The following is a 26,810-nucleotide window of genomic DNA, read 5'->3' on the forward strand; positions in this document are numbered from 1 at the left end:
TGGGTATAGTAAAGGGATTTTGAAAAAAAATTGCTGAACTTTGATCTTTTTATTCCTTGACCTAAAGTGGTCCTATGACACGATAAGATGTAATGGGGCAATATATGTGCTCATATGGCAAAAAAGTCTATCGGGTGATTTTTCAAATAATCCCTGTAATAATAGTACTGACAGTACAGGGATTTTGTTGAAAAACAGTAACATTCTTATTCCTCAATTTCTTATGTCCTTTCAATAACAAAGTGCTGGTTTCATAAAATACAAAAACATTATTAATAGTTAATTTTGAATGCACCAGCTTTATTCAAAGAAAAAGGAAACTGTACAATATACCACAGTAACCGTTTGTACACATCTTTTCCTATTTGTTTTATTCAATCTTTTTGTTTTCTTTTTAGATGCATTACAATACAACAACCATGATAAATGTCACATTAACAACAATGTACTAGCTTACAATAGAAAACAAATATATTTTTTAATGCACATTTTAAATGCATCCTGGTAAAAAAGGAGTCATCATCAGTAACAATGTCTTGAAGATGCACTCCATAAAAATGTAAACAAAAATCCAACTAAAATAAAATACTTTTTAACAATATGAAATGATTTAAGTTATCATCTTTCAACCCGATTGCAATAAAGTAGAACCTATTATTTGGGACATCCCTATTCAGGGTCAATATGCTTGGACATTACGGCAATGTCCTGTTCAGGGGACACTTGCGTTTCCCCCCACCCCACCCCCCCCCCTACTCTATTAAGGTTTGAAGAGTATTGTATCAATCTGCTATTTTATCTCATAATTATCAAAATGATTTTTCTTTTTCTTTTATTTTTTTGTTATTGAATTAACAATTATAGTTAGTTAAATCCATGCAAGACAGTGACACTTTAAATGCATTCTTATGGTAATTGTTTACTTGTTACGTCATGGTGTTGATAATGACATTAAAATACCAATATAGACTACTGTACTTGTATTCTACATGTACTGAGTATCACATCATAGATTAATGCATTATTTGTCTATTAGGGTAAGTTAAAAACCTCTTATTTTCTTTAATAAAGAAATATAACTGGGAATATATATGCCAAAATGTATACACCAATCTTATTCAAACAAAATTCATACAACATTGATGTCTATAGTTTAACATAGAGGGGGTGATTCCAATACATTACCATTGATATGTTAACCTTTGAATACATATTTTTGTTCATTATTGTGATGAACGTTAAGTAAAAAAAATGAAGCAATGTCAGTGTTTACAACAAGATTTATACAGGTTGTCCTGTAATAAAATATACCACCACCGCCCCATAATAATTAAAACTAAAAAATGTCACTAGTAAGAGAATCATATTTTGTGATTGTTATCTCTTGATACCCCACATTGAATACATTAAGGCATTATATGCCATTTGAAATTAGCGTACAGAATAGGAATATTTTTAAACCTCTTGTATCCAACATAAGGGTTGGATGCCAGAGGAACACAATGTACCTATAGAGTACTACTACTTTTTTGGGTGTAGACTTAATATATCTGAGGGTGTCTTAAATTGTGCCACTAATACTACCCTACTTGCATTATTTGGAGTCATCATTAAATGTAATAATTGTTTTAAATAATGTCAAACAATTGATAATGCATTATTGAAAGTCTTGACCTAACAAATATGTCCTTGTTGATAAGTAAAAGGAACAATATGAGTGTTTAAAATGCATACATAATCTAACTGTATTATCCTCATTGTATAGTGTCTATAAATCTCTAATTTATTCCTCCCGTTTCATTGCCACAACACTGCACACATTGCAAATTTGTTTTTAAATCAAAATATAAAAAAAATGTCATCTTTTTTTCAGAAATGGTGCATATCTAGAAATTACTCTTGTTAACAACTTTAGTGTGAACATTTGATGGTGGTATATGTACACACTACTTAAATATGATGGGATATACATCCTAGCAGGTACTGAATTTATATTCCTAAATCACAAAGATTTCTATATGACCAACACTTAACATGAATGATGTCTCCTGAAGCCCCTCAAGATATCTTTGGATATATCAACTATATTAATTAATATTAAAGTATTATTATTTTATAAATACTTTCTCCCTGAACAATTAGGTCATTTTACCATGGCACCATTACAGAGTGCCCATCAAGCAGTGCTGATCATTAGGCACAGTCACACATGGTGAAACTATTCAATCGTAAACGTTCAAATAAAGTCTACTCTCCAAATACTTTGAAAACCGGAAACTCCCAAAACTAAATTTATCTAGAGGTCCCAAAATCTTTTTAACATTGAAAGAATTTCTGGAAAATCAAAGTCAAAAGATGTTCGGTATTGGGAGAGATGACTGTATCAACAATGCATTATTTTACAGTAACTCTAAGAGGGACGTTCAGTAGGTTCCAAAGGCATTTATATTACACTGTTCTTTATTTAAATTTTGGAAGAAATTGTTCATTTTTTATAGAACTATATCAATGTCTAGAAATTAATTTTTATAAGACATAAACAAATTGTTACTTTAATAAGCCAATGTTAACAATAGATAAAGGTCTTCATAAAACAATTTTTACTTATTTGTGAAATTGTATACAATATATACAGTGATCAATATTGAAAATATCAAGGGGGGAAAAGTGGTTTATATGACAGGGGTTACACTGTAAACATGTTATCAAGAACTAGGTGATAGGGAAAATACCATTAAACCAACACATTTATTCATAATTGATTTACAAGATATGCATACTAAACTGCAGTGGCAATGGATTTCGGAATAGGTTAATACTCCTGTTTTAAGCATTTTCAAGTCCACATAATCCGACACTAATAAAAATTTTAGATATTTATGCAAGCTATTTTATAAACTTGCATTGTGTCCAATAAGACGAAATTCTAGGATCCAGTTATAGTTATTTTAACTGTTACTATATATTATCAACAGCATATGTTTGAATAGTTGTATGAGTTTCAGTCATCTAGCATACATTCATCTGATTGAGAATGTCTAAAATCCACTATTGCCTTGTTGCACACCAACAAATCTTCTTCAGTAAAATTGAGTATTTATATAATATCCAAGTATGTCTATAACAGTACACCACAAGGAGAAATTACTTATTTAATTGTTTTGATGAACATGTCCATGTGTATGCTGACAAAATTAGTAAACTAGTATACTTAATTGACAGAGAGGATTTATACATTGTACAGTGAATCGCTTCCAAACATTCACTTTCTTCACAGAGCCTAGCATTTTCTTCAACAATATTCGCATTCATCGTACACATCTATCGGACCGAAAGAGAGCTACTGACAGTCTGCAAGACCCACAAGGGAAAACCCCTCAGTGGTTTGAAATTTAACGTGGCATTCCTCCCACAATACAATACTCCAGTTTAGATTCAATGTTCGAATCTTCATTTTGGTGAGCCTTTTCAAGCTCCTTCGTCAACAAACACTATCTTCCAGAAGATGGACCAGATGAAGCAGCATGGGATATGCCAGATGCACTGCTACCAACAGCCCCACTGTGATCCATTGCTGTGGAGACAAAAAAATATATGCAAAATTATTAAATGCAAAGAGAAAGTTGTTGAAGAAGATAAAAGATGTTATTGATATGTTTGATATGTAGAGATTAAAAGGAAAGACTTTAGGAGACAAATGTTGAATCACATATATTCTACGTAAAACGTTTAGTGAAAATGCAGGCATATAGTTCTAATTTCTAGCTTAGTTAAAAGTAACCTAAATTTATTGGCAAAGTTAGTTAATATTTTCAATAGTTTATAAGTTCTAACAAGCACTAATATATGTTAAGTTATATCCTAAAAAAAATGTTAACCCAATTTTAAAATCAATTAAGTGTGTAATTAGTTTAAAAGCCAAGAGCAAATAGATAGCAAATGGTAACATTAGGGAATTAATTTGATAATTTCTTTCTGTAATCACCAAGCCTTTGGAGAATATTTTCTCATTTATTAACACACTTAGTGAGTGTATAGGAATGAATATGACCCAGACCTAGTTAGTTTGTGTGATATAATCTCAAGCTCTGTCTACACTATCAAACTAGTTTGACAAAAAAAGTGTGATGTGCCCAAATATAGTAGTGATATGAAATCATCGCGTCCACATATTTTTTTGTCACAGAAAGTTTGATAGTGTAGACAGAGCTTAAGTTACTATGTTTAAAACCTATTGATGCTTAAAATTCATTAAACAAACAAAATTTTTTATACTAAATTAGAGCATGTTTTAGACCATTTTGCCTTGCATGAATTCCTATGGAGCGCACATTTTTGCAAGGAACCTAAAGCCAATTTTCCACTAGGCGAACTAAGCTTATACACCTGCGTATCCATGTTTCCATCCTCCAAATCTCTCTCTATGCATTACATATAAGCTGCCGGTTTAATGTATCTTTCACATGATCCAGATCCCAATTCAGAATAACTTTTCACTTATTAACCCTGGCAGATGACACTTTTTTGCAATGGCAACTTGGAGTATGCTTGCCAACGGGTATCATCATAATATTATAGTATTATTCTCAAATGTTACCTTGAACATTTTCTGGTGTTCCATTTTGAACTTTGTTGTAATTCATCACTTCATTAAAAATGTAATCTGAAAAAAACAACACAGAAGATTAAAACTAGTCCAAAAATGCAATCGAATCCTAATGTGAAACAACTATACAGAATACTTATGCATTTCATACATCTTTAATTAACTGTTATATCAATTTAATATATATATTATTACTTATGTATATTATAAATTATGTACGATTCCACCAAAATCTTGATTGTGAGACATTTGATAAATGGGCAAACTGCCCTAAAATTTCTTTACATGTTTTTAGAGAAACTATTCTCATCATCAGAACAGAAAACAATGCCTAGAGTACTTATATACCAATAGGACAGGTTGTGTGTAAATGTAATAATTTACTTATAATGTAAATTATATAAATTACCTTTCCATTGCTCAACTGTTAATTCTTTCTCATCTATAGAATGATCATACGGAATAGGTGCAGGCTGTGAAGGGAGAATTAATATCACATAAGATGAATGAAGATGAATGAAGACTAACGTTGATGGTTGAATTTTAGTAGTTTGTCTTTAGTTGAAGTATAACCAACGGTAGTCCTTATCATTTATGTACTTAGTCTACTTCTAAAAATGTAAAAGATATTGGCTTCTCATTGTTTCTCATTTCATGAATAATTTTTCTTACTCATTAATTGGAGATTAAAACTACAAATATACTTAGCTATAAGCCACTATAGCCAAACACTCCATATTGGTTGGAAAATATTCTGTTTCATTTCTATACCTTAGGCTCAAGTTTCATTCTTATCTTTATATTGCGCTGGGGGTGATTGATTATTTGTTGTTCTAGTTTTATAGATATTTTCTTTTGGTTACTGAGCATGCTCAGCTCTTGCTTTTGGATAGTAAATTCCTTCATCCCTCCTCCATTTTACTCGGGGTGCCCGAGTCTAGGACTTACTCATTTTCTCCTCCATCTGGACACTATTGAGTAAAAAGTGCGATTTTTAAAGTACTACTCCTCCCTTATTAGTTGTAGTATTGAGCTGGGATTTGGCCTGAATATACTACAGGGACATGTCCTCAAATCTATAGAGCCGGATTTTTCAATTTCAAACCGGATGCAGCCATATGACGTCTCGAAGATGGTACCATATAGCCGTATTTGGTATGTTATTGATGTGTATATGACGTCACATCCCGTCTTTTGACGTCATTACAGCTTCATTTGCTGTACCCGGAGTATCGCACATTCGTGCTTTTTTGTTAATTAATTTGTTTAATTAAGAAGCCACAATGTGTGACACACACCACAGCGTTATGTAGTTATATGCGGCTTCTTGGCGTAGTGGTTATCACGTTTGCTTAACACGCAGAAGGTACCTGGTTCGAGCCCGGACGAAACCTTTTTTTTTAAACTTTATGGTGAAAAGTACTGTATACGCAATATGATAATTATACACAGTATATCATATTTTAATTATTTTTTTAAATACTTATTTTGTGTAATCGGTAATTATCACTTTTACACATGTTTATTTTGCTTTGTGCTTATTACCATATTTATTTGTAATTTAAATGGATTAAAAAACTTTCTGTAACCCACATTTTCAGTGTAAGAGGTTTCGTAGTGTAGTGGTTGTCAAGTCTGCTTAACACGCAGAAGGTCCCGGTTCGAGCCCTGGCGAAACCTATTTTTCTTTAACTTTATGGTGAAATATACTGTATACGTAATATGATATAGAGTATACCTGGTTTTATTACTCGGGGTACCTGAGTCTAGGACTCTCTCATCTTTTCCTCTTCTTCTTCCATCCGGACACTATTGAACGAAAAGTGCGATTTGTAAAGTACTACTCCTCCCTTATTCGTTGTAGTATTGAGCTCAGATTTAGCATGAATATACTACAGGGACATGTCCTCAAAGCTATAGAGCCGGATTTTTAAATTTCAAACCGGATGCAGCCATATCACGTCTCGAAGATGGTACCGTATAGCCGTATTTGGTAGCGCGGTTATTGATGTGTATGTGACGTTACATCCGGCCTTATGACGTCATTACAGCTTCTTTCGCTGTACCCTGAGTATTGCATATTCGTGCTTGTTTTTGCCTTTGGCAAATATCTATATATTATTCAATTCTTACCCCATACACTAAAGTTCTACCATACTAAATTTTTACTCAACATATAATATATTCTTACCATATAACAAATTCTAATGCCATACTAAATTCTTAACACTCTGTATATATTAAATTCTTACCCCTTCCACTTCAGCCTTATCGTACCAAATATTGATATAGGGATGCTGTAGTGCATCATCCACTGATATGCGTAGTTCTGGATCTATCACAAGCATTTGACTGAGCAGATCACGCACGTGATTAGCTGAAAAATAACACACAAAAAAAGGCCATTGCATGCAATGTTCTTACCCCTTCAACTTCACTTGGATCGTACCATACATTGATATAGGGGTGTTTTAGTGACTCATCTACTGAGATTCGCTGATTAGGGTCCACAACCAGCATTTTACATAGGAGATCTCTTGCTTGTTTTGCTGTAAAATAAAAGTGCAGAGGAGAATACTATGTAAGCCACCATGCAAAAGCAAAGCAGAATGTGATTAAGCGTAAAGAAATAAAATCACCATAAGTAAAGTGACACCAAGAGAAGGATACTTTTAATTATACTTCATGACTACAAAATCAATAGAGCGTATCCATTGTATGCTCATGCTCACAAACCTAGCATTGTGATAGCTTCAGCGACAACACCATATTTGATCAGGTGGCTAGTTACAATGCTGATTTAATTGGTTTGCATAAATATTTATTTGTTATCTATTTCTTTTATAGTCTAGACACTGCAAAGTATAATTAAAATATCAAGAAGTATTATAGAACCAGAATATTATATTAATTAGGCAGGTAATTAGGTTGAAAGGCAGGGTCTAACTTTTTATCAAATTTTATGCCACCTTAAATAGTCCCTTCTAGGCATATATAAACTCCAAAACTTAAAATTAAACATTGGAAGTTTGCACTTCATTTTTTTGTATACAAATTTATTGGAAGATTTTGTAAAACTAAATTTTGATTTAAAATTACATTACAAATTTTGGTATTCTAAAATTTGGACCAATAAAACAAAAATTAGAGCTTGGTTCTACTACAAAATGGAACAGACAATTATATATAATTATGGTTTTATAGAGATATAGAATTATTAAAATTATTTTATTGTTTAAGTATTTATTTTTACTAGTCTGTGTCGTTTGGTCTTTAGCAAGTTTTTTTTCAGCTTTAAAATAAAGAACTAAAATAAAAAGTGCGTTTATAATGTAAATTTCTAACAAAAAAAATGAATACAGTATATACTTTGCAAAATATATTTACCAATGTAAAAATGAAATAAATAATATTTTATAATATGGAATGCAAAATTAATATTTTTAGTATAGCCATAATAGCACTAAATACCACTATAATAATTTTGTAGGCCTAATGCTTAAAATATTAGCAGTGCATGAGGATTTTGGGAATGTTAATGTTTGTAAATAAACTAAAATGTTCATAAAGAAAGCATGGCACATGTAAATAAAATCAAATCAACATTTGCTTGTAAACAAAAATATATAGCAGAATGCACCGATTGCGATTAAATTGTTCATCTTGTTTGTGCAGTAGTAATAAATGAATTTAGAAATTCATTTCAATAAACTCATCAGAACAATGAACTTCTGAAGAAACTGTTTGTATAAAAATGAACAATGAAACTTTTACCATCAGTTTTTTTTATTACGATTGATAAATTCTAATTTCATCACAATGCACTCATGTAAAAATATGTAAATATTCTTTCTTATCTGCTGCCCTCTATTGTCCATTTGATTGAAAAAAATAAGGTGTGTTTTCAATCAGAACTTGATTAGTATACATGTATTGTAATATTCAATTCATATCATTTTGTACGCGATATTTAATTTTAATATGCCACAACAGTCTTATGTTAGATAGATACATGAATTATTAATATGATAAATATTGCCAATAATATGGTGATAATAATGAGAATGATGGAAGAGGATGGTGACAACGATAATAAGGATATTTGGGGAAGATGATGATAAAGCTAATTTCTGTGACAACAAAATAAATTTATGACTTTGAAGGTAACGTTTATAACAATAGTATTGTACTTCAGTTATAAACACATCCCTGTTGATATTTATTACACATATCCCACCTATATATATAAATATACATATGGAGGGCATATAAGGTCAAATTGAAATGTTCTCAAAACAGCAGTACAGTATGAGCAGAATTCTAAATGAAGAGATTCACATGATGGGTTGTTTATTGAAAATAAACAATAAAATGTTAGTAACCCCTTCACCTTACCTGTCAGTTTGTTAGGCTCCGATGTGCTGTCTTCTGGAAAGAGTTCATCAGGGAAGAGAACATCAAACATGTGTCCAGCATAACGTGGTCGATTTTCTACATAGTTACGCACCGTTGGTTGTAACCGTTTCATAAACTGTTGCGACGGTGTACCTAATAATTCTATAATTTTATTCCATTGATCAATATCTAAACAAATTATAGTTAAAGGAATACATGTATTCATTTATTTTCGTATTATTTATTGAAGTGAAATAATAACACCGTAAAAGATGAATTAAGTTGTCTCATAGAAAAGAAGGATACGATCTGTTCCTGGAAATAAGACTGCTCCCCTAATCATTTCTCCAAATATACAACCAACAGACCACAGATCAACTGAAAATAAATATACCAACAAGTTGTTTATTACACAAACCAACAATAGTGTCTATGAGTGCCAGTTATCTGGATAAACAGACAATAGCCTAAGTTATGATACAAAAAGAGAAAAGTTTTATTTATCATACATATGATACATACACTTTAAAAAAATTAAATGCAAAATAGGGGTTCTTGTCGGGGACACACGGCTAAAACTCCACTTAAATCCTGTATGAATTTAACTTTATGCAACAAAATAATTGTGATGTGCCTATATATGGGCACGATGACGTCATATCACTACTATATTTGGGCACATCTCGCTTTTAGATGTGTTATACACAATAAAATAAAAGAAATAACTCCCATGTTAAAACTCACCGTTTTCTTTATATCCCATACCAAGAATAACTTCAGGTGCCCGGTAGTACCTAGTAACTACATAAGGTGTCATCATGAAGCTTGTACCGGCAGTTCTTGCCAGACCAAAGTCCAGGATTTTCAATGTACAATCTGATTTAACTACTATATTACTGGGCTTCAGGTCCTAAAAGTATAAAATAAACAAAATAAACGCTAACCCTATTAAATATGTCAACAAGAATTACCATGTTTATTTGAGACAATGGGGGTGTTTATTCGAGGGAGGCGTTTATTCAAAGCAGGACGTTTAATCGAACAATTACGGTAATTTTCTCAAAATTATATACCTTAATACAATTAATCAATCATATTAATTTTGGAATATAATGTAAGAATAATATACAGTAAATTATCTGAAACACAAGATAAAAATGTCTACTTACCCGATGTATAATACCGGCTGAATGTAGATGTTTAATTCCACAAAGTATCTGATACAAGAGGTAGGACATACGTTCATGGTCAAGATCCATTTGAATGACCATTACCAGGCTGGCGTCCATCAACTCCATCACTAAGTAGACATCCGTGAACTCATCAAATGTCTTCTGAGGACTGAACACATTGAGCAGTCCAATGATCTAACAATGAAACATAATAATACCCGGCATTAAAGCACTGCAACTTGTGTATTGTAGCTTGCTGACTATGAATCTCAGCATCTATGGCAAAAATTGTCTGCTGCTAAAATCTGTTTTAAACCCTCAAAAACTTGTCACCTATCGTATTTATTTCAACAAATTAACACATATACATACAGTAATAGATAGAAATGGTGAACAGATTTTGGCCAACACACAGTTTCGTTTACTTGCTAGTCTAGGCCCCTATGCTAGGTACAAAAGATGCTGATTTTCAAGTAATACAAAATTAAATAAAATGTGTTTAGATTTGCCTCCAGGAAACATTGTAAAAATTGTCAAATTGTCAAACTGCTCTTATCTTATGTACATTTTTTTTAACTTCACCGCATACAAAACCATAGCAAAGATCCGCTTTTGCTAACTCGCCAAAATGTATCGACGTCTCCGTGGTTCACTTTCTCTCTATTATACTCACAATGGGCAAAAATAGACAACAAATATTTCTTGTACAATAATGTGCATGCATCAATATCTAGAAACTGCTTTTACTTACGTTCTTGTGATTGCACAGCTTCATAAGTTTGAATTCCCGGTAAGCTCTCTTAGCATGCGTCACATTCTGGAATGGACGACTCAATTTTTTAATGGCTACATTTTGATTTGATATTGTATCGTAGGCAGCGCTGAAATAAAAACATATAAAGAGACTTCTTTACTAATTTTGTTAGTGTCTACATTTGAATTTTGTATTGTATTGTATTGTAGGCAGCACTGAAAAAAAAAAACATAAACACCATCATTACTTATAAACAAGATCGTTTAGGTACGTATTTATTACAATGTTTATCTCAACTAAAGTAGTAATGGTGTTATAAATGACAGTAATACAGTCATACACACATACAGTAGTTTGCTATTGTGTATCTTTCTCTCTCACACACACACAAAAAAAATGCTTTTCTGTTTTGAGTTATGCTGATTTCTGAATGCACACAAACATTCTTACAAATTGAGGAGGCATTTAGAAATTTTCTTTGATGATGGCTTTAGAAACAGTTTACCAATCATTGGGTAATTACCAATGTAGACATTGGCTTGCAGACATTATCTCATAAAGCATACAGCGTAGCTTTAAAGCTAAATCCATATTCTTGGTTATTAACATGAGATTGCAAATCTACATTCTAAAATCAATGTTCAGTATTATCTTGTGGATTTGTTGGTTTGCGGTTTTTAAGTTCTTTCATGGTCAGGAATCAAAGTTTCTCTGGTATATCCCAATTTCCTTAACATACCTAATGAATACTAATCTAATTCTTTATTTTTACACTTATGGCAATGATAGTGCTCTAATTTTTAAGTTAAAAAACAAAATGGGATACTTTAGGCGTAAACCACAGAGGTACATAATACAACTAGAGATCTACTGTAACTAGACAACAGCCAGGTCATGTGTACAGGGCAGGGACTCTTTAAAATACATCAGCATGGAAGTATAATACCTCCAAGTTATGATTAAATATAGTCTAAAATCACATAATGTTTTTTTAATACAGTACCACTTGTGTAATATTTACTGGGTTAGAAAACTAATGCCATTATTATTATAACATTTTAATAATTGGAGAAAAATAACAGAGGAGTACCAAATGCTAAGCATGAGTGTAGGATTACTATGGGTTGATCATCAGTAAAAAACTCTCTAGGTATAAAAATGAAACAGGAAAAAACAAATCAAAGAAAATCGAGCAAAACATACTGTGATTGCGACGAAGAAAATAACATTAAAATATGTATGGCTTACCAGACATGACCCTGAGCTCCTGATCCAATACTTTTCAAATTCTGGTATCTCTTTAATACATGGAACGTGGTGTCACCAATTGTGATTTTGTACATACCATTAACATGATTTTTAGTGCTACTACTGCTGCTATCAGTGCCACTTCCACCACTCATCTTTTTGCGTCCTAGAAAAGACTGCTGTAAGAATAAAAAATCATAACAGTTGTAATGGGCAGATCCAGGAATTTTTAAACAGCTCCCTGTTAGTATTAACATAATACAGTATTAATGTTTTTCAAAATTGCATATCAAAAGTAGTTTAATAATTTCAAAATTTTGTTTATGTACTATTTTCCAGAATAGTAGGAGCTTTTCACATCAATTATTTCGAAGCAATGGACTAAACAATTATGATCTAACATATAGAAATTGGTGTATAGACAAAGATTGAAAATCTTTAAAAACAAATAATCAGTTTGTGTACACATTCACAGTACGCAATTCTCATTAATGTACTGTATTTCCACATACAATTGCCTAGTATCATATCAAAAGTCCATAATATACAGTAGGAGCTCATGTGTACCACATGTGGTGTCTGTATCATGTATAGTTGGGTTACGGCTTAGGTTATGGTCTATGATACTAGGCAATACATGTGAAACACATGTGATGCTGTATAACAGAATTTTCCTATGATACTGGAGAAATTTAGATACATGATCATAATCAGCTGATTAATAATGCGTGAAATGCTAATCTGGGTGGAAAGGATTCAAACCAAATACAATTATGACCCAGTTCAGATTGGAAGTGAGAGATTTGAACCATTACAATAACAATGCCTACTAGCTACCATCTAACAAAAGCTACCAGTACCTGTTTAGTCAAGAAAGCAAAATGATATTAAAAACTGTGTGAACCTGTGCTACGTGGGAAGCTACTCTGAAGAAAGTTACGCAGAATTAAGGTGTTCACACATTAAACAACCGTAACAGGAAATATCTGAAGGAGTAAAATCCTGATACTAGACCATGATTGTCAGAAACCTTCTAATCAAGGCGAAACCTTCAGGATGTCCGACTACTTGTTGTTCAAAAAAATAATACTATTTATTGTTAAAATACAACTGGCTGATTGTGCAACTAACGCAACATCGATGCAGGATACAGGATATGCAATTAAATACAAATATTTAAATATAATTATTTATGGTAGTTGCAGTGCATGGCAAGTTGTAGCAAAATGCTTCAGAAATGAATGGTTAATTAATATAAAGTCATGACAATTAAAGGTGCTGGTTTGTAATAATATTAAAAATCTTAAATAATATTAATTAGCAGTGATCAAAACTAAATATTAATTCAAATTAGAATAAAATCAATACATCAAATAAAAAGCACACTAACAGGAAACTTACTGTAAAGTATAATATTAACATTAAATATTGACAAAAACAACTGAAAAATGCAAAATGAAAATTAAACTTCTGCCAAAAATTAAAGCCATGCACAAAAAGCAAATATAAATAAATATGAATTACCAAAAAAATATCAAAAGCTGTATCGTACTCGTAGTATGTTAATGAACGTACTGCTGATACTACACCTCTCAGTCATACTATTAGTATTACTATGTAAATAGTATTGTATTCGGTGGTGTATAGTAATTGGCATTCTTAATACATAAATAGCAAATGGGACTTTTTCTTTTTTTTGGGATGGGATTTTTTTTATTGTATTACATTTTATTTCCTTTAACAAAGTACATTGAATAACAAATTGAGGAAATAATACATACATTTTGGAAAATTTGTATTTTATTTATAAATAATATAGAAATTTGTATTTACATTTTTAAATCAAAAGGCAAGTTACTAAAAAAAATGACAATGCTGTAGGTATCGGTGGCTGGATCTCAATGGAGATACAAAATGACAATGCTGTAGGTATCGGTGGCTGGATCTCAATGGAGATACAAAAAAAGCCAAAACGATAAAGTAAAACAGCCAGAAAAGTTAGCAGCAGAGCTTTTGGGCAACACTATATTTTTAAGGCGTATTCAGATTTTAATGCAAGGTCCTAGGTGAAACATTGCATGATGTTTAAATTACAACCCAGTACATGCTCTTCCTCCAAAGGGTCATGTATCCACTACAGGTAGTCTCTGAACATGACAAGGGCTGCCTAAACTAGTTATCCAGGACGTATCACTCACCTTGTTTTGTTTCTTTTAATAAAACCATTACTGTACAAATTGTGTACTCTGGACCGATTATTTATAGTAATCCTTATCCAAGAAAATAAATTTTATCACCACCAGTAATATGGGACGAGTCAGCCTGTATGTTATGGTTACAGTAATTATGATGCCCTTGTATTAATAACTATTAGTTACACAATTTAATACTTCTTTAGTAATATTATTTTATTAAATGCATTTCATAATACCATATGGCAAGTCTGTAAAAAGATCATTCATATCATACATGTACTGTAAATAATGTCTTTCCAAGTATTTTAATAAAAGCTGCTTTTAAAGGTTCTCAGTAATTTCGTAACAATTAGAGCGATTCACACAAAAATGATACCGACTGTTTGCAATAGATACAGTATTTATTATGGCAACCTTCAATTATTACTATTATACTAATTCATTCTTTAACAATCAAACAATTCACACTATTTTAATAGTTTGTAAAATCTAATTCTATTTTTAAACATTAATAAGTACATGCCTCTTATCAACAGCTCTCTATCAACTAAAATTATTCTTTACCAAAATTCTGTGTAAACATGCATCCCCCAAAGTGGTTTTCCAGAAGTTATTTGCTTTAAACAATAGCTGTTTATAAGTGGTCTACGTGTTTATGTCACCTACAAAAGTTAACCAACAATTATTCTCCACACTTTGGTAATTTATCCAAAAGAAAAGAGGAGGGGCATATACTGTACAGTAATGTAAGGAGATACAATGAATACCTAAATAAAGTAATAAGTCTGAAATACATTCATGAATTCAGTATACTTTACACTTGTTTACTACTGTATAATTATTAATATAATATAATCACAATATTATGTACTGTACACTACACTACAGAAACTACTGTAGCAGAATTGTCTTCCTACTGTACAACCTATTAACACTCGTTGCTTGACCATTATGATTATAATTTTATTGCGTTAACTGTAAAACAATGACCATGCAATTATTTGAATTTTCTACTCACAGTCACTTTCTTGTAAAAATGATTAGACATTGTTATGGAAGGTTAAAGGTCAACAACCACCATCAGACAAACGTAAAATACTCTTACAAATATACTTTCTAAAAATCTGAAGTACAAAATTTAGCAAACGATAATATAATATTCCTGTCTGGCTACAATAAGCAAGTGCTAAGCAAAGTTATGATGTGCAAAGCACTGTGGGATAGATCGATCGACGACACGTGCAGTGAAGCATTTGTTTCTATACATAATTTAAGATTCCTTTGTATAGATTAGTAGGAGATAATGTTGTGCATTGTGTGAGTGTACGCTTTGATCTATTCTTAAAGTTTATCTTTGGTGTTTTTCTCCCTAATGAATGATGACCTAATTGTTACTAAAGTTCATGATGTCAAGACGTCTTTGTATTCATGACCTCCTTTGTAAATAAATCCTAGCCGCTGTTTTTATTGAAAATCAAGAACATTTTAAATATTTGAACTTTAGTTTTGTAATACATTATTAATTTTTTATTGTATACTTTTTTAAACAATTTTCCATTATCAATTAATTCGAATTTGAATTAATTTGGCAAACTGGTCGGATACAATTGAATACCAATATTCAGTTGTTCTGTACAAATTCTCCCAAAACTGAAACATATGTTCAGTCAATACTTAAAGCATAGGATAAAGCTATGCAATGTCCCTGTGTTTGACATATTTTAAGATCAGGCAAAACCTGTTTTTTATTAGTTCCTTCCTGGTTCCTTATTCAGGGTACAGTAGATTTTATTGTAAACTAAAGTGTTTAATCCTTATTACACAATATTCTAAATTGTATCCAAGCTTTACAATTGTATTGGCTGTGTTTACTCTACAGTAATATTAAAATGAAACTCATGCAGCAGAACTGGTTTTCTATAGTTATTTTTAAGTTAAATACAAAATGAAAGAAAAAATACAGTATTTAAATTTTAATGCAACATTTTTATTTTATACCTGGTGTTTATTTACAGTAACAATAATAATATTATTAATAATAATAAATTAAAGCTTACATTGCTAACTTATTAATTATCTATGCTAAACTGAATTTCTTCTCATAAATGCAGGTACAGGTATCCTCTTTTGGGTGAGGTCAGTTTATACAGGTGCAAGGTGCAAAAGAGACTTTATGACATGCATGATTGTCCTATAGAACACCGTTACTATAGAAAACTAGTATAACCAGGCAATTGTAACAGTTATGAATAATGGTTCCCTGCCTAATAACCGCCAAGGAATTTAAACATTCAATTTTTTTTTTTTAACTAGTGCAAGTTCAATTGATAATTTCTGTATCTTTAAAAATACATTTTTTTCACCGATTTGAACTTTCATTTTGAATATCTATGTTAATCTATGAACGCAATCTCTACTCAATTTCCCATTCTGTAGCAATTAGCATAATCATATTCTTTGTGTACCTTCTATTAACAAAGAACACCTTTAACGGAACACAGTATAAAGTTCCTCTGTGAAACAATACTAAAGCTACTGTAATAATATAGAGTATAATAACGGTTTTAAACGCCATAATAGGAAGCAATTAGACTTAAGCTTAGATAGGAAACACCCTGAAATGTCAAAGGTCATGTAATAAGTAGCAAAAAAAACTAGGCATGAGCCTGAGCTCTGTTGTGAGGATGATTTATGGAATGTGTGGGTAGCAGATTCATGCTAGCTGACTACAGACAATTGGCCACCAATATACAGCTAGACTTTAGGCTTACTTATGTAATTACTGTCAATTCTAGAAGAAATTAAACAATACTCCTATTGTGTAATAAAGTACTACTGTACAAATATTTAATATTATAACTAGCATGCTTGCTTGCATACAAACATGTCCACTCCTTAGTATGTATTGTAAAACATTGGTTTAAAAATTTGAATAAAACCCTAGATTTTCCTGAGATTTTTTGGATGCAACATTTGATAATGTTTATACAGTGTAGTATGTTATCTCCTGGAAATGAATTAATAAGATTAAAATAAGATAACTTGTGTTAACCTGACAAGCACTACCTTACTTAGAATTAATGAGTGTGTGTTGTCAGAACACCATTCATGCAGTCCAAATTAATGATTGTTGACTTTATCAGATAAAAAAACATTCACTCGAATATTCAGTTTTATCCACATATTGAACACTACCTACCATTACCAAATAAATAAATAAAATGGTGTAAAATGAGAATTTGACAAAATTTAAAAAATTGACTGAGATTTGACTTCAAATTCAATGGTTAGTTTGTATTACTATAAAGTAGTGTAGTGTGTGAAAGATGACTTATAATTTGTAGACCGATGAATTTGAAACAAAATTAATTCGCCCTGATGATAATATTATTATTACTCTGCAAGTTTAGTATCCTGGTAGAAAGATTAGCTTAGATTAAGGAAGACAGATAAAACTAAAACAAAAGGTCACTGATCATTAACATTACAAAAGCAATATTATTATAGATTAAAGACACTTCCTATTCAATTATAAAAAAATGTAGTGAAACAGTAATATTAAAATTGACAAATATGAAGTACTTTAAAACTTACTACACCACCAGAACAGGTAAATTGTACTGTAGGACTAGGATGTGCTTATAACCATACCTCAGTATTGTAGTACTGTAGAATGGACTTATGCCCACATCTCAGTAATTGTACTGGATAGGATGGGCTTACTACACAGATGGTATATGAATCTAAACTAACAATAACATTAATGAAAATTAAGCAGTTCATTAAAAAACAAGCAATAACAAATTTAGAAAATGACTAACATTAATGTACACCTATTATATAACAGTAACTCTGCTTTAAGCTTAATTTCACAAAAAATGTGCTAGATTTATTGTAAGAATTATACAGTAGGCTGTATATTAGGCTACTATTACAACAAGATTAATTAGTGATTAGCCAAAGTGGCGCATACCTCATCAGTGTTGTACCAGCAGACAACGAGACATTACGAGCGAAACGACTCAAACACAGGCACATACAACAAACACATACTTACCGTACCATATTCGGATGAACGAAAAATGACAGGCAGCTATTGGACACTCTCTGTTGTGGTAGGCTACTGGGTAGTTAGGTTTATCCACTAAAGCAGGTTTCCCAACTCAAAACTTCTAGTCAGTGTCAACTTTGACTCTCTGTGTGTACTGACACGAAGTGGCTAGTATGGTGTTTTAAAGGCTTAATTCCCAGCAGAATAAAAGTGCCGGCTTTACTTTCTTTAATAAAATACTTCATATGATAATCTAAAAAAAGTAAACAAATATTACACATTTAGTTTTGTTGTAATATTTGTTTAACAATGAAATTACTGTATGAAAATAAACTTCAATTCAAAAGCTATTTATTATTATTGAAATAACATAAAAAATGTACGTAAATTTTTTCCAGTTGATTTTATCAGTTTAAGTTTTTACAACATAAGATTTTCAACAGTATGTTATTGTCTTATTTGATCATTAGAGTCAAAGGTTACAGACGTATATTCATGAGCAAACATCCAGGATGTGTAGCCATGAGACTAAAATACTGTTACAATGATGCACGAGTTAAACAACGCACATTATTGTGCATTGCATGCTGGGCTCTTTTCACCACATGACTACATTTTTTAAAACTTACACTACAGCAACAACATAAAAATCATTTTTTTAAGATAATAGTAATTATTTGTGAAATGTAATGTAATAACATACTGAATGAATTACGGTAATTCTATTCACCTCACATGACATTTAAAATTGACAAAAATCAATGCCTGCATACAGAATTAAGGAAGCAAACAGTACAGAAAAAACCCTGTTGAATTTGCCTTTATGTATGAAGTACAGTAGGTACACTAAAACCTGAAGGTATCTAATTAAAATTCATTCCAACAAAATTGTACAGAAAGTTAAAACATTTATAAATAAAATCGGTACAGTATATTAGGCCTAACTGTATATTATCAAATCATCTTTATTTATAAACCAATTTATACTATGACAATTTTATTTTATATTACTTTAGAATTTAATTTTAATCAAGAAATGGCAACAAACAATAATTGAAGAAAAAGTAATGTCAAGTTTGGGGTTGCTGCTTGAGATTTCCCAATTATGACCCTATCCTGCCAGCCACACTGTAACCATTTAATAATAATATGTCATAAATTAAAACATACACAAAAACAAATTAATTGCCAATAACAAAAATATATGCAAGAACAAACCTTTTGAATTGGAAATTAGAATATTGGTTTCAAATCATCAATTTAAATAGCTACAGTAGGTCAATGGCCTTGCCTTTGTTTGTCTCACTGTAGCAGTATAGTGTGCGTAATAATTTATACAAAACCACTGACCAATCACAGGGTTCAAATAATAGGGTGACTAAACAATTTATACTGTAGTTACCTCAAAATTGTTATTCATTTTAAATTCTATTGTAAAATTCACAATATTTTAAACATGTTATCGCGCAACATTTATCAGCTGTGGTAGCCTTGTAAACAGAGTTTATGATAATTAAACAAATTCATTGTTCAACAATTATGAATCATAAAAATAATAATGATGTTGATGAAATATTTGAAGGCTCAGTCATATTCTTGTAAAAATGTTGTATATGATGCTTAATTCTCTTATTTTTCAGATGGCTCCTAATCTTGCTGGGGCTACTGGCTGCACAGGATTGATCTATTATAAAAAATGTGCTAAATTTTAAAGATTACTGAAACATTGGACGTAGTTCAATAACCAAAAACAATATAGTGTATATTCTTTACTAAATTATAACATTAGTTAATTTAGTCATACTGTACAGCATACAATTAGTACTGTTTATGTACAGTACACCCTCTGTATAGTGTACACAGACCCTATATCTCCCAATTCATAACAATAATTTCTAAAATGCCCATTATGGTTACGATATGGAATGCTACATAATTAAAATACAGACACATTACATAACTGGAAATTAAACTCACTAGCTGGCTCTTAAATTTCAATTCTCAATATTGCTATTCATTCAATGTCATCCTATTTTCACACATTTAACATTATTTGTAGCAGGCATTTTTCTATTTGTAATAATAGTTGAATATTTAATATGTGTCTACTGTACTGAAATAAAGTAAAATATCTAGCTTTTATTTCATATTTTAAAATAAATGTATCATCATTAGGATTTTTTCCAGTTATGATTTAATGAGAATTGACAGATATTGCTGTTTGTACACTAGTTTATCTAGCTGGGAACTTTGTATAAAAATATAGCTCTACACTATGTCCTATAAAACAGTAGGTATTAATTATTATCCAAGTTGAGTTTAATGGACAGATTATAGAAACTACTGTAGTATAAATGGTGCAATTGCAGATGGACTTAATCAAAGACTAATGCTATGTACCTACAACAACAAACAGTTCCTGGAAAAAGTGATCATTATCAGGTTCAAAGGTCAAAGTCAATGCACTGTACAACTATTGATTTTAAATTACACAATGGCTCCTAAAAAGCATGATCAGCATATTATGATGAATACTGTATATTGATAGAATTGAGAGGTACTGTATGTGTATTTATACAGCAGTAGTTCTATATATTATTATTATTATTACAAGTCTTTACTAAAGCGTGGTTCCCACTAGCGACGCAACGCAAGGACGTAACGCAACGCAAGTGAATTGACCAATCACAAGGGATGTCTTATTCGCTTGTGATTGCTAACTGTCTATAACTTCGCTTGCCATTGGTTAAAACGCTTGCGTTGCGTTTACGTCCTTGCGTTACGTTAGTGGGAACCCAGCTTTACTGTAACTGAGTACATGATGCAATTTATAAAGTAACATTACAGTTACTGTAGAAGAAGGGAAGACAAAATGTAGGGATGTCTCCTGTAGGGATTGGCCGTAGTCTAAAGCATTCCTCATTTGTTTATTGAGTTGTCCGAAAAGAGGAGTTCTACAGTACTGTAAAAATAATAATTATTACAATTACTGTAAATTTAAATATTATAGTAACAATAATTAAATATAAATTAACCCTGTATTTACCATTTACCTATACCAATTTCAATACAGTATTCATAATTTTCAAAAGAATACTAAAAAAAAAAAATATTATAATTACTGTAAATGGTCGATCAGTAATTACAGTAGAAAAAATACATTTACAACTACAGCACCTTGGCTAATGATATTACTGCAAGTACTACAGTACTACATAACAGTATGAATAATTGTTTTTACCATGTAAACTAACGTGACCTGTACTCCATCACTGAACAAATTCCCATATCAAACTGATCTCATTGCCATTCCAAACGAGAGTTTCAATCAGCAAAATTAAGTAGTTCCTCGAGATGACCATTCAGATCAGTAGGCTTCTACTTTGACAACGATGCAACGTTTATGTATACACCACAGTCATACGTCGTCTATCCATGAACAATTTTTCCAATCATGAAAATATTTGCCCGACACTGAGCTACAGTATAAAATGATTATGAAATTTGACAGGTCGGAAGCCCCTTTTCCCACAGTTAATTAACGACTTGTTATCCAATTAGCGAAGGATACCCAACCTATCCTGTACGCTAAAAAACAATGTCAATAAAAGAAGTAAACTCGTCTGGGCTTCTAGCTTATGAATAACACCTATGGAATTCTTTTGTAACAAGAAAATATATTCTATATAAAGCGTTAGTGAGTCAGTAAGGTTTGTCATGTAACGTCCAATAATTATGTATGTCAATATACAGTAAGTTGTATTATCATTAATCAGGCAGCCTATAAGTTCATTCTAAATACATAGGATGAACTTAAGCTTACATTTTCTTCAATGTATTTGGCACTATTATTTTTATACTTTCTATTCTCAATGTATACCATTTTCATCAGTCTTATATAGTTAAATTTTTAAAATCAAATAATGAATATTAAATTAATATTTTTTACATTCGTCATCTTGATTATCTAAAACTGGATCCTACATTTTTTATTTTGATTTGTTTTTAACTGTTCTGTATATCTTTTAAATTAGGCCTACTATGTATTTATATATGTTTATTTACTTTTAAACGTATAACTGGACCATTTTGGAAAGCAGTACTGCGTTACTGAAAATGCAATCCAGTCAAAAGAAAGAATAAATAAATAAATACCTGGATGTTGAGACTTAAAGCAGTATTGCTTCTGTGCCCCTTGTGACCAGAACATATTCTTCTTATATAGGCTGTACTTTAACGGGTGGTTTAGACCAGTGCTTTTTTAGTGCAGTTTTAAATTGGTTTAAATTTTGAGATTCAATCACATTTTTTGGCAAAGAGTTCCAACAATTTATAGATCTATAGAGAACATTTTCTTTCTTGCTTTTGATTTCACTTTTGGTTTCTGTATTTTTAGATAATGAACCCTTGTACTGGACACTCTACTCATCTTGAAAAATTTACTGACATTTACTTTATCGATACTATTACTATCATTTTAAATATTTCATGATGAGCACTCTTGAGTAATGTAGCAAGATTCATCATTTAATAATACTCTTCTCTATGGTAAAATAACTTAATGAAGTCGTGTACACAGTTGGGTAAATACATTTTATGTAATGCTAGTGACGGTCTGTACGTATACAGTAGTTTTCAAAATTAATTTAATTAACCATCTATCTAAAGCATTTGACATCACATGTACAGTAATAGACTACGATGACTAATATTCCATTAACTGCTATAAAACATAAAATATTACTTATATTGTACATTATAGAATATCATCAGAGATTAACTTCCCATTAAAGGGATGTCCCTGCCATGAAGTCATAACTAAAAATAGATTATTCAAAAAGATTGATTCAGCCAATCAGAACTGTTCAATGGCTGACATATGCACTTTCAATTGATGATGTCATCACAAAATCAATATGTTATCAAGCAAATGTATACTGTACCTGTAAAATGCAATAAAATAATATTTATATCTGATCTACTGTATATTTTTACACTTTACAGCCTCTGGACTGTAAAAGAAATTTCCGTATATTTTTTATTGGTCAAAAATATTCATTTATTTTGTAGAAAATTCAATTCAGTCAACATATTTATACTGGCCACCATAAAAACCAGTGACCAATGATTACTAAACCATGTATGACGGCATCCTCATACTTATTTTTAATCTGTATTTTTTTAATATTCAGTATTAAAATAAATTCAAAAAAATAATATTCTGTTTTATTATAATATAATTTCATCAAATCATATTCAAAAACAAATATGTAATATGCACTGTTTGAACATTTTAATATTTAATATTCATAAACCCAATAATTTGACCAGAGTTAGTATTGAAAAAACAGCTCAATTCATTATTCTTTGATTAAATACTGTTCAAGTTAAGAAGTAATTTCCAGAATTGTAATCTTAGACAAAACATTGAATGTGAAAACTAATCAATTTAAATCTAGAATATTTAATTTATTCCTCCTCCATAATTAGACTGTGACCCAGATAACAGTCTATTTAATACTTTTATTTATATAAATATTATCGAGAGGTAAGGAATGCAGTGTGTGAGGTAACAAGGGGTGGCTATGTACTGTAAGGGGATTTTGGGACCATAACCCCAGGCCTTATACTTCCTTACAATATTGTATAACATTCAACATGTAGCCCTAGAGGGACCTTGGTTAAATAAGGAGGTGTCTGATCAGTTCGGCCGCCGGTTTATGGAATGACCAAATTCATGGCACGTCACCAAGGGCAATTATGCATTTCGACCGCCAGATTGTAAGCATTGTTGAATATGTATGACATGCCATGTGTGCCAAAATATTTATATTCTACTAATATTCCCTGAAATATAAACTCATACAGTTTTGATCTTTAGTACACAAAGGAAAAATTAGTTACAGTTCATTTTATTATTAGTATTAAAAACGTCATTATTTACAATGTCGTGTTATAAAAAAAAGGGGACTCCTGGACTCCTCAGTCATCAGCCCATGACACATGCAACACAGCAACATAATTCTCTAAAATATTCGATAAAATGGTAAAGTACACAAAGAAAAAATTAGTTATCGTTTATTTTATTATTATTAGTAATAAAAGACTTTTCTATTTACATACTATAACATGTTTATATATTATAATGAGTATTTATTGATTGGCGGGTGACAATGGACAGTCAGAAGGATCCACAACAAGAAGGCAATGTCTACGCCCACAGATCACATGGTAGCGCATATTATTGTGCAGGAGGTACGCATGATTCTCAGACAAGTAATGGATTGAATCAAAATATTCATTCACTCATTCAATGCAGCCTACCTATGCAACTTTCACTTGCACCACCACCGCCTGACGCGCCCCGAACCGATTAAATCAAGATGAGTCCGCGGCCGGTGGGCCTAAATTATACAACATACACCCTTGAAAATAATAAAATCACAGCAATATACAATTTATTTTTACAACATTCTTAATCACAGATTTATATATTTTGCAAAAAAATGATTAAAAACTCACGCTAAACACTTTAACATTGTCAAATTAACATCTAATAATCCATTCGTTTTCGTACAGTACAGCGGTATTCCCCATTGACGAAAATTACACAGAAGAAAAGACGTCAGCAAAATTTTGTTCGTAAAGTGAAAGATAGAGGGCGTGAACACAATATTTTTGATCATCATTCACATCATCATAGTCAATAGAAAGTCAATTGACTATGACATCATATTTCAACAATATTTATCATTATTATCATATCATCAATAGCAAAATTGTGTTATAATTTTCATAGTTTCAACATCAAGAAAGGATTCGCTTAAAAAATTAATTTTCTGAATATAATTTATTTAATTTCCTTCTTAACCAGAAGTCGTCTAATAAGTTTGATGACCTCTAAACATCAATATTATTATAATATAAATTATAATATAATATAAAAATATATAATGAAATAGTTCGAACTGTATTGTTTATCTTTATTTCCATATTTCAAATTATAATAAATACAATTTCCAGGGACCTATCAGCTCTATTTTTCCAAATGTTTAACTCAACCCCAATCATGGTGGAGCTGAAAGTTGTGGCCAGTATTATATATTTTGTTTCACATTTCAACAAAATCATGCAAATTTCTATTTCCGGTGACCTAGTTCAGTCTCAAGGGGTGGAGACTGGTCGGGGGTTAGTTCCGCACCCCAGACAGCAACCAGCCTAAACATCTGCGTTGGCAAGAGGCATCCTTTAAAGTAGATAGCGAGAGATATGAAGGTAGGAATCGCAAAAATAGTATACAAATTTCCTAAATTAATATATATAAACACATCAGGCAATGAACATTAATTCTAAACCGCCCGGTGATTTACTGAAATTTAATTAATTAATTTGAAATGATAAAGATGAGGAAATCTGTGAGAATGAGAAAAAGTCGCCCCAACCGGACCGCCTGCTTGATATGCAGATGTCCTAACCATATATAGATATCTCTCTTTTAAAATAAAAGAAAAACAAAAGTATTTTTCCAAAAAGAAGATTCGAACCCAAGCTACTTAGAGTACTTGAAACATAGCATTATCCGTTACGACACAAAGTACATGACTGAACAGCTGATAATAGTCTATTTATGCCTCATATTACGTAATTCATCATTACGTCATGGGTATACATATTCATCAACGTCATCTTGTATACAGTAAACAAGATGGCCGGTTAGCTCAGTCGACTGAGCTTCGTATAACAACACGAATGTCGTGGGTTCGAATCCCATGTAGATAAAATAGAGTTAAAGCTATGCAAGCTACTGGGTTTCGGGTAACAGAAATATACGTCCCCTTTCCACCACACATCATGAGGCAGCAACATCAATGCATCTGGTGAGGTGGTTGAAACGACCCCAAGGCTGTGGCAAGGCCTTAGTGCTGAGGAGGCAGGGAGAGCACACCATAACATCTTTTTGTTACTGTTGCTTACGCCACTGTATTCGATCTCGTCAATTTTATGTTTAGCGCCCTCAATTTTAATGTCGGAAAAAAAGGAATTACAGTAATAGAAGAGAATGTATATCGAAATTAGTAGTTGTACGACAGACACGGTTTGGTATGCTGTGCGTTGTTATGCAAATGAGTTTGTGCAGGAACACCCGCATTATACTACTAAATAATTCGAACCCGCCGTTCTTTTAAGTTCTTTTATGAGTGAGTGAGTGGCCGAGCGGTTAAGACAGTGGAACCGTAATCACGTAGCCATAACATCGGCAGGGGTTCGAGGCTCACTCACTCCATGGTTCTGGTGGTAGAACGAGTCTTCTCGGATAAGGACTATAAACCGTAGGCCCAGTGTACACATCTAGCTCGTGTGCACTTTAAAGAACCTAGTACATCTTTCG

At 31.5% G+C, this 26,810-nt stretch overlaps 1 protein-coding gene across 5 annotated transcripts; it reads right to left on the reverse strand.

Annotated features, from left to right (window-relative positions):
- Window positions 1-279: 279 nt before the first annotated feature.
- LOC140052677 (stress-activated protein kinase JNK-like) lies at window positions 280-25,018 on the reverse strand. 5 transcript variants are annotated; one of them, XM_072098354.1, is made up of 12 exons: window positions 24,944-25,018; window positions 18,433-18,674; window positions 12,176-12,354; window positions 10,925-11,054; window positions 10,171-10,368; window positions 9,746-9,911; window positions 9,308-9,379; window positions 9,002-9,190; window positions 6,859-6,983; window positions 5,016-5,079; window positions 4,598-4,663; window positions 280-3,574 (listed from the first exon to the last, which is right to left on the reverse strand). In XM_072098354.1, exons 2-12 carry the CDS (start codon window positions 18,433-18,435, stop codon window positions 3,492-3,494), a joined length of 1,275 nt encoding a protein of 424 aa, XP_071954455.1. In that variant the 5' UTR covers window positions 18,436-18,674; window positions 24,944-25,018; the 3' UTR covers window positions 280-3,491. The 5 variants fall into 5 exon arrangements, with proteins under 5 accessions (XP_071954455.1, XP_071954454.1, XP_071954456.1 ...); XM_072098353.1 differs by lacking the exon at window positions 6,859-6,983 and adding an exon at window positions 7,031-7,155; XM_072098355.1 differs by lacking the exon at window positions 6,859-6,983 and adding an exon at window positions 7,031-7,155 and having other exon boundaries at window positions 18,428-18,674.
- Window positions 25,019-26,810: the final 1,792 nt, after the last annotated feature.

This window comes from Antedon mediterranea, chromosome 6, assembly GCF_964355755.1.
Source record: "Antedon mediterranea chromosome 6, ecAntMedi1.1, whole genome shotgun sequence".
Taxonomy (NCBI): domain Eukaryota; kingdom Metazoa; phylum Echinodermata; class Crinoidea; order Comatulida; family Antedonidae; genus Antedon; species Antedon mediterranea.